Source organism: Oxyura jamaicensis, assembly GCF_011077185.1.
Source record: "Oxyura jamaicensis isolate SHBP4307 breed ruddy duck chromosome 3 unlocalized genomic scaffold, BPBGC_Ojam_1.0 oxy39_random_OJ72175, whole genome shotgun sequence".
NCBI classification, from domain to species: Eukaryota; Metazoa; Chordata; class Aves; order Anseriformes; family Anatidae; genus Oxyura; species Oxyura jamaicensis.
Genome location: NW_023303699.1, coordinates 280,532 through 289,738, shown reverse-complemented (window position 1 = coordinate 289,738; position 9,207 = coordinate 280,532). Strand labels below are relative to the sequence as shown.

General features: G+C 57.8%; 1 protein-coding gene across 1 annotated transcript; it reads left to right on the top strand.

Annotated features, from left to right (window-relative positions):
• Positions 1 to 720: 720 nt before the first annotated feature.
• LOC118157114 (PHD finger protein 24-like) lies at positions 721 to 5,412 on the top strand (the record flags this gene model as incomplete). Its single annotated transcript, XM_035311357.1, has 7 exons — positions 721 to 1,047; positions 1,769 to 1,954; positions 4,137 to 4,215; positions 4,451 to 4,653; positions 4,793 to 4,959; positions 5,079 to 5,180; positions 5,316 to 5,412. Coding segments are annotated over 7 exons (1,161 nt in total), but the record flags the coding sequence as incomplete, so codon positions are not given.
• Between the last annotated feature and the right edge of the window lie 3,795 nt (positions 5,413 to 9,207).

Below are 9,207 nucleotides of genomic sequence, written 5' to 3'. Positions count from 1 at the left end.
AAGCCCATTTTACCCCAAGCCCATCTTCCCTTGGCCCTGCACCCAAAGTCCCTTCTTGGCTTCTGTGCATCCCAGGTCCATGCACTGCTCCCCTTCCCTCCTGCACCCTCACAGCTCTCCCACAGCCCAGCCACAGCAGCACACACACATACATGAGCTTGTGAGCTAGACAGACCTGGGGGTGAAGAGAAATTGAGGGAAGGTAGGAGAACCAGCACCAGCTCTGCCATGCCCTAGCCCTGAGCAGAACTGCTGGGAGGACACATCTCACCCTTGGCTGATCAAAGAGGTTTTCTCATGTGGGTGCAAGAAAGGGGCAGGGTCACAGCTGGTCCCAGCCCTCTGGGGTCCGCTGGCCTGGTGTGGGAAGGGCCTGGAAGCATTTCTTGTTAAGCTGGAGCCTGTAGAGCGGGGATGGGTGAGGCAGCATGCCCTCAACACTCAGACCCTTCATAGCCAGGTCTCCACATGGGTTTGGGTCCATCTCCCCACAGCCACCGCTGCACCACTGCTCCCTGTGTGTCTGGCACACAGCCATTGGGACATGTTTTTGTAGCCAGGGACTTGGCTTGATGGTGCAGCAGTTGCATGCAGCATTGCACCTTCCGCCCCCCCTTGCAGAGCCAGGGGGGTGCTGATGTCAAGGTGGCAGATGGTGGAGAAGGTGCAGAAGGTCAGCTTGTGTACTGGGTTGTGGTGTTCAACTGCCTAGCACGGTAAAACCACCACAGCTTGGCCGCGTCAGCCTTCAAAGACAGGCTGCAGGAGCAGCCAGCGGTGCGGCGGCAGGCAGAGGCTGGGGGCACGCGCCGAGGGACACTGGAACAGATGGTGCAAGAGGGAGAGGAGGAAGTGTCCACGGGGCCCTCGCAGCCGGAGGAGGGCAGTGCCAGCAAGGCCGCATGGGAGCGGCTGTGGGACGGCCGGGGTGTGGAGCCGGAGGAGTTTGACCGAGCCAACAGGTTCACGCCACCCACCTTCATCCGGCCACAGCGGGAGCTGCATGATGACGAGCCACTGGACATCAGCTTGGAGCAGCGGGAGCAGGCGAGCAGCTGAGCATGGGGCAGGGGTAGGAGGGAGGAGGCCAGGGCTGGAGACACGCAGGGGGTCTGCAAGCATCCACGGTGCCCACCGGGCAGTGACAGCCTCCTCGGTGTTGGCTGTGTGCCTCCAGAGGCTGGAGACAGGAGCACTGCTCTGCGTGTTTGTCCCTGCAAGCCCTATGGACCAGCCTGACCATCCACACCTACAACCCTCACAGCCCAGCTGATCTACAACTCCATAGCTTATCCATGCACACCTTTGATCCTACAGCCCAAACACACCTGCAACCCTACCCAACCATCCACCCACAACTACAAGCGCACATCCCAGCCAACCTACAACCTTACAGCTTTTCTGTCCATGCCTACAACCAGCCAACCCACAGATCAAAACTTCCATCCACCCACACCCACAGCCTTATAGTCCAGCCAGCAGTGGATGGACTATGCATGGACACAGTCCATCCATACATATGGCCCTACAGCCATATCCATTCTTCCTATGGACCCATACCCACCCCTCTAACCCTACCTGGCCAGCAAGCCAGCCATGACCCCACCACCCACCTGTTGACTGTGCCACCACCTCAAAAACCTGCCCTCTCATCCCCTTGACATCCCGACACCCATCCCCACCTGTGATGTGGTGCCCCCATGTTGGGGAGCACCCATACTGCCTCTCTGAGAAGGGTGCTGAGCCGCAGCTGCCCATCGCTCCGCAGATCCTCAACAACGAGATGTGTGAGATCTGCGAGGTGTGGACAGCCGAGAGCCTCTTCCCCTGCCGCATCTGCAGCCGGGTGTACCACGATGGCTGCCTGTGCCACATGGGATACCTGCAGAACGACAGTGCCGTGGAGGTGATGGAGACTGCACACACCGAGACTGGATGGAGCTGCTACTACTGCGTGAGTGCCTATAACGGACACCAGCAGAGTTCCATGTCATGGCCTGCTCCAGGGTGCTGGGGCTCTTGCTGCTCCTCGGCTCCTGCCATCCACGCTGACAGGGAGCCACCAGGGGACTAGAATGTCTTCCAGTACCTAAAGGGGGCTACAGATAAGCTGGGGAGGGACTCTTTGTCAGGGGTTGGAGTGATAGGACAAGGGGGAAATGCTTTAAACTAAAAGAGGGGAGACTTACCATAGAATCATAGAATCATAGAATATCCCAAGTTGGAAGGGACCCATAAGGATCATCGAGTCCAACTCCTGGCACCACACAGGTCTACCCAAAAGTTTAGACCATGTGACTAAGTGCACAGTCCAATCGCTTCTTAAATTCAGACAGGCTTGGTGCCGTGACTACTTCCCTGGGGAGCCTGTTCCAGTGTGCGACCACCCTCTCGGTGAAGAACCTCTTCCTGATGTCCAGCCTAAACCTCCCCTGCCTCAGCTTGACACCGTTCCCGCGGGTACTATCACTGGTGATTACGGAGAATAGGTCACCCGCCTCTCCACTCCCCCTCGCGAGGAAGTTGTAGACTGCGATGAGGTCCCCCCTCAGCCTCCTCTTCTCCAGGCTGAACAGGCCCAGTGACCTCAGCCTCTCCTCATATGTCTTTCCCTCTAGGCCCTTCACCATCTTCATCGCCCTCTTCTGGACGCTCTCCAACAGTTGAATGTCCTTTTTGTACTGTGGTGCCCAGAACTGCACACAGTACTCGAGGTGAGGCCGCACCAGCGCAGAGTAGAGCGGGACAATCACTTCCCTCAACCGACTAGCAATGCCGTGCTTGATGCACCCCAGGATACGGTTGGCCCTCCTGGCTGCCAGGGCACACTGCTGGCTCATGTTCAACTTGCTGTCAACCATGACCCCCAGATCCCTCTCTGCGGGGCTGCTCTCCAGCATCTCTTTGCCCAGTCTGTACGTATAGCCAGGGTTGCCCCGTCCCAGGTGCAGGACCTGGCACTTGCTCTTGTTAAACTTCATGCAGTTGGTGATCGCCCAGCTCTCCAACCTGTCCAGATCTCTCTGCAAGGCCTTTCCACCCTCAGCCGAGTCCACAACTCCTCCAAGTTTGGTGTCGTTGGCAAATTTGCTCAAAACACCTTCTAGTCCTACATCCAAATCATTTATAAAAACATTGAAGAGGACTGGCCCTAAAATGGAGCCTTGGGGGACCCCACTAGTGACCATCCGCCAGCCTGATGTGGCCCCATTTACCACAAGCCTTTGAGCCCTGCCCGTCAGCCAATTGCTCACCCATCGTATGATGTTTTTGTTTAGCTGTATGCTAGACATTTTGTCCAGTAGGATCCTATGGGAAACCGTGTCAAAAGCCTTGCTGAAGTCCCAAAAGATCACATCAGCTGGTTTCCCTTGGTCGACTAGACGGGTGATCTTGTCATAGAAGGAAATCAAATTTGTCAGGCAGGGACTACCCCTCATGAACCCGTGTTGGCTGGGACCAATGACTGCATTGTCCCCCAGGTGCGCTTCAATAACTTCAAGGATCATCCTCTCCATTATTTTACCAGGCACTGACGTGAGACTGACAGGCCTGTAATTGCTAGGGTCTTCTTTCTGACCCTTCTTGAAAATTAGCACAACATTTGCCAGCTTCCAGTCTACTGGGACCTCTCCAGATTCCCAAGATTGTTGAAAAATAATTGAGAGAGGTCCCGCGATGAGGTCAGTCAGCACTTTAAGCACGCTGGGATGAATCCCATCCGGACCCATGGACTTGTATGGATCCAGGTGGAGCAGCAAATCCTGCACACGTTCAGGGTCAGTTGGGAGTTTGTCATTCCCACCATCACAGCAAATCCCACACACGTTCACGGTCCAGATTTAGATTAGATAAAAGGAAGAAATTCTTTATTCTGAGGGTGGTGAGGCACTGGCACAGGCTGCCCAGAAAAGCTGTGGCTGCCCCATCCCTGGCAGTGCTCAAGGCCAGGCTGGATGGGGCTTTGGGCAACCTGGGCTGGTGGGAGGTGTCCTGCCCATGGCAGGGGGGTTGGAGCTAGATGATCTTTAAGGTCCCTTCTAACCCAAACTATTCTGTGATTCTATGACACCGACCCCTCCCCACCTCCCCACGGTGGTCATATGCTAACGCCCACGCCTGTCTTCACCCTCTAGGACAACCTCAATCTCCTGTTGACAAAGGAGGAGATGTACAGCCTGATGAAGACTTTGCGGCAGTGCAAGATCATTCCAGGTGTGGAACCTCCCTGTGGTGGGATGGGCTGAGCCCTCACTCACCCCTCATGCAGTCCTCGGGCTGAGGGTGTCACCGCTACCCTGACTGGCAGAAGGTAAAAGCTCTGCTAAGGGCGGCAGCTTTGGGTCCCCCATAGCAGTCGGGGAAGCAGGGGAGGTAGGAGGGATGCATGGCACTCCCAGACGCCCAGGGAAAGGCTGGTGGAAGGAATGCCCCAAATCTGCCCCCACAGATACCTGCCTGACGCTGGATGACTTCCTGCACTACAAGCACCTGGTGCACAAGCAGCAGTTTGAGCGGCCCATGGGGAAGGCACAGGAGGAGCGGGCCACCCTGCAGTTCTCTGCCCTGGACCCCAGCAAGAAGGGGCAAATCGAGTGGCCAGATTTCCTCTCCCACGAGTCTATCCAGCTGCTGCAGAAACTCCGGCCGCAGGTATGGCCTCAGTGCAGGGGCTGGGGCGTCCATTGGAACTCGCTCTTGACCCCACAGCTTTGCCCAGATCTTCCCTGGCCGGTGAAGGGGGTCCCCAAACCTGGCATGAGTGCTCCTTGTTCCCCTCTCTGCCCCCCAGAACTCCCTGCTGCGGCTGCTGACGGCCAAGGAGCGTGAGCGGGCACGCGTGGCCTTCCTGGTGCTGGACCAGCACAGCGATGGCTTCATTGGGGAGAACGAGTGCCACAAGGCCCGGCATGCCTGGTTCCGCAAACACCAGAAGGAGACGCTGTCCTGCAACGTCAGGTACGGAGATGCCCACAGAGGGGCAACCTCGGTGTGGAAAGAGGCTGCAGCCCTTCCCTCGTACCGTACACCTGCTCCCCGCCGGCCGCGGGGATGAACAGTGCCCTGCTTTCCTGCAGCATCAGCCATGTCGGGCCTATGTCAGAGAGCAGCCCCGCCAGCAGCGGCAGCAGCAAGAGCCAGGAGAAGACCCTGCTGGCCGTGGAGCAGGAGGAAGCCAGGTGAGGGGACCACTTTGGAGGGCAGTGTGCACCCTGTCTTGGAGGAGGGAGCGGAGGGGCAGTGGGGTGGGCGTCCCAAAGCCCTCCCCATCGGGGGCTCCAGGGGGTGATGGTGTGACAGCATCATCCCTGCAGGTGTGTCGACTGGCCCAGCTTCCTGCAGGAGAATGTCGCCTACATCCTGGCTGCCCGCCCCAACAGCGCTGCCGTCCACCTGCAGCAGCCAGCCTAGCCCCCTCCTGCCCGCCTGCCTGCCCCAGCACCATCTTGGCTGGCGATGCCTTCCCCATGGGGGAAGCCCCGTTGTCATGGCGTCCTGCCCCACATATCCCATTGGCTGAGGGAAGCCCTGCCCCCTTCACCCTGCCTGCCAATCCTGCGTGGCTCCCCACTGCCTGCCGGTGGGGAGCCAGATGCTGATTGGCTGGCGGGGAAGACGCCGCTCTGCTTTTCCCCCTGCCTCCACGTCAGATTGTCTGAGAGGTGCCCGAAAAGGATGGGTGGTGGGCTGTGATTGGCTGAGGGAGGCCTGAGCAGGTGCAGCCCTGGAGAGCTCTGATTGGCTGGGGAGAAGCAGGACGGTACCTTGGTGCCCCAGAGGCCCCCCAGCCTTAACCCCACCTCCCCAGCTCAGGCAATGGAGGCACCATCCCACGTGGCTCCCCCTGCCCAAGCCAGTGCACTGCTCCCCACTTCAGGGACTCCCTCCCTTTCAAGCTGAGACAATCTCAGAGTTTCAGGCTACATGCGAGGCCAGGAGATGCGCCAGTGCCATGGGGGCATTTCAGGTGCTGGGTCTGAGGTGGGGTGCGGGCAGGCAGGATCCGTGGCTGGAATGAGCAAGCATTCAGGGATGGGGCATCACAGCCTTCACGCTGTACTGGGAAGTGTCCATTAAACAGCTGTGTCCAACCACCCTCTGGCTGCCGATCATACGAGGCACACGCCACAGCCACAGATGTGGTGCCCACCAAGGGGTGCCCACCTGCCTTCTCCCTAGGAGTTTTTTGGGGATCCCATTGCTGCCCGATGTGTTGAACATCCTGCCTTGGGCTCAGGTCCCTGTCCCATCAGGCAGGCTGGGCCTCGTGTCCCCAAGAGTCCCACAGCAGTGATGGATGGAGGAGCTTGTGCCTGGAGTGAGACATCAGCCCTGTCCCCACTCTTCCATCTCTTATGAGTGCATTCCCAGCCCTGCCACGTTAGGAAAGCCTGTGTGTTGGGATGAGGGTGCTCCTTGTCCAGAATTGCTGGATGCTGTGAGCAGGCAAAGGGAGAGCCCTGAGCAGCGGTGAAGATTGGGTGCTGACAACAGGCTGTTTGCAGCAATGCTGGGAAACCCAAAATAACCCCACAGAAACACAAGGGGCACCCCAGAGGTATTTTAAGAATGGTGCCAATGGCTGGAGGCTCTTCCAGTGCTAGCCCTGGAGCCCCCAGGGAAAGCTGCTGGTGGCATTTGGTCTGCAAGAACCAGGCTGCTAGCAAAGGAGGCTTGCCTGCCCAGGTGGGCTTTCCTGCAGCCTGGCCCCATGGCTGCAATTTCCCAGCTGGAGGAGCTGCCATTGAGTCCAGACCATGGCAGTGCTGTCCAGCCGACCCCATGGAGAAAATCCAGGCACCCATCACCTGGAGGAAGAGGATGATGAAAGGAGGAGCTGGTGGGTGGTTTGGGCACCTGAAGCCAGGATGCTGTGGGTGGGCGATGCTGCACTCACCTGAGGAGATGCTGGTGTGATAAATGACAAAGTCCCAAATAGGATTCTAATTAAAGTTTATAATTTATTAAGCGAATAGAGGCAAGCAAACAGCGCTGGGTGTGCCGGGAGTCTCTGCTCCACCAAGACGCACACCTGTTACATCAGGTGGCTGATTTTTATGCTCCTAGACTAATACATATTCATCACTACTCCTAGAAAAGGCAGGGTTATTATAATTAGTTCCCGGAATCCAAACCCTCTCCAGATGCATGTGTATCAGTCTCTGGTGGTCTCTCTGGGGGTCGCTAGTGCTGAAGGCTCATAGTCTTCCTCCCAGGCTTTGTCCTTCGGTCGTCCTTCAACTCCCCCTTTCTCCTTATTTGGTGGATCTCTTTGCTGGTTATCAGAGGCTTGTGCAGCATCCCATGCAAAAGTCTGTAGTTTCCTAAAAAAACCTCCTTGGTCCTCTTATCTCCCAGACCCGAATCTCAATGTTTGCCCTTCAAACCCTCTATTTACACAAATTGCTGGATCGTTCCTTTGCATGATACAAGAACTATGTACACTAATCACTCTGTTTTTCTTAGATAGAAGGTTATATTTCATCATGCAGCCCTAGCATTGTTCCATACTGACATGAATCAAATTAACACATTTCACACTGGTAACTGCTGTTGGAGCTGCAGAGAGCTGGGGCAGAGAGCAGGCCTTGGGGGTCCTCAGGGTGCAGCTCCTGCTGCCAGTACCCCAAATCCACACTGAGCACACCACAGGATCCAAGAAGGGGAGCAGATCATGGGCCAAGTTTGGTCTCTGAAACAACCTGTGAAATGCATATGGGGGGGTCCCTTTCCTGCTTGCCCCCCCCCCCTTGCTCTCCAACCCCTGGGACACCCCAGGACATGTGGGTCTGTCCCCAAACCACCCTGCCACTGTAGCTGTGCAGTGCCACAACAGAGCCAGCCCCACTCTGCTCCCAGCCCTTCCCCGTGCCTGAGGACAGGGCACAAGGCATTCCCAGCCCTATCGTCCCCTGCCACCCCACTGCTGTAGCCTGGCACCCCTGCCAGGCCACGTGGCCTGCTCCTGTCCCCAGGGAGCTTGCTAATGAGGGATGCAGGTGGCCAGGCTGGCCTGTGTCCTGCAGGGCTGTGCTGTCATCACCATGCCAGCTGCCCAGTGTGCACGTGGTGCCACAGCTGCAGGTTCCCAGCCAGCACCAGCCAGGGAGCTGAGCACATCCCCAGCCAGCCAGCACAGGGTGGGCAGTGCACAGGGTGCTGACATGGCATCTGTCACCTTCTGCTCAGCTGAGACTGGTGACCTCAGCCTGGCCATGGTGGGGAATGTGCTCCTGTTCCCAGAAAGCCTCAGCAGTGGGCAGCCTGCCTCCGAAATGTGTCTGCAAACCTCTCCCAGACGCTGGTGTGAAGCATCACAGGCTCCAAACCCCAGATCAAAGGATGGGGATGCTCTGGTGGGATTTAAGGCTGGAGCAGGAATAGCCCAACCCCACGAACCCTGCTCCCACTCCTCCCTCTTGCCCAGACCCTGCCAAGAAGGAAATCCCAGGGTGATAAATTCATTTTAGTGGAGATGTCAGAGCAGTCTGCAGGTCCCTCACTGCCACAGGGTGCCGTGCATGGGTGCTGTGTTCCTCATCAGACACCTCCTCAGTGAGGGCTCTCCCAGCCCCAGGGCCCCAGGGGAAGGTCCCAACATCCTGTAGCGCTGTGCACCCAGGTTTCACTGCCCAGCCCAGGGTGTCCCTGCTGTCCCAGGGGACGCTGCTGCAATGGCACAGGGAGGTTGCACCCTCTGCTGGGTGCACAGCTATTGCACGGGGATACCAAGCTGCCCCAACAATCTTTGCTTGTGGGGAAGATGGGTGCTTGGCTTTGCACCCCGGGGTGCAGGAGAGCACCCTCATCCAAGCTTGGGCACCTGCAGGTTTGGCATGGCCCCGGGGCTCCCCTGGTCATGGCCAGGTGCCATCAGGTCTGATGCAATGGGAAGGTGACCACAGTGTGCCCCACACCAGAGCCAGCCACACACTGGGGACATGTGTGGCAAGTTGTCCAGACATGGGCAGACAGAGGTGACCCAGCAGGCTGAGACAGTGTCACCATGAGTGGTGGCACCAGGTCATCGCTGAGGCAAGACAGTGAGATGTCCAAGTCTCATCCCATCACTGCCAAAGGGATGGTCAGCAGGCACCAGGAGGAAAAATGGGGTGTCTCTGGGCGTGTGCCAGTGACAGCAGTGGTGACAGCTCCTGGAGGCACTGCCACCCTGGCAGCCCCACCATCCGTCCCTCCAAGGCCAGA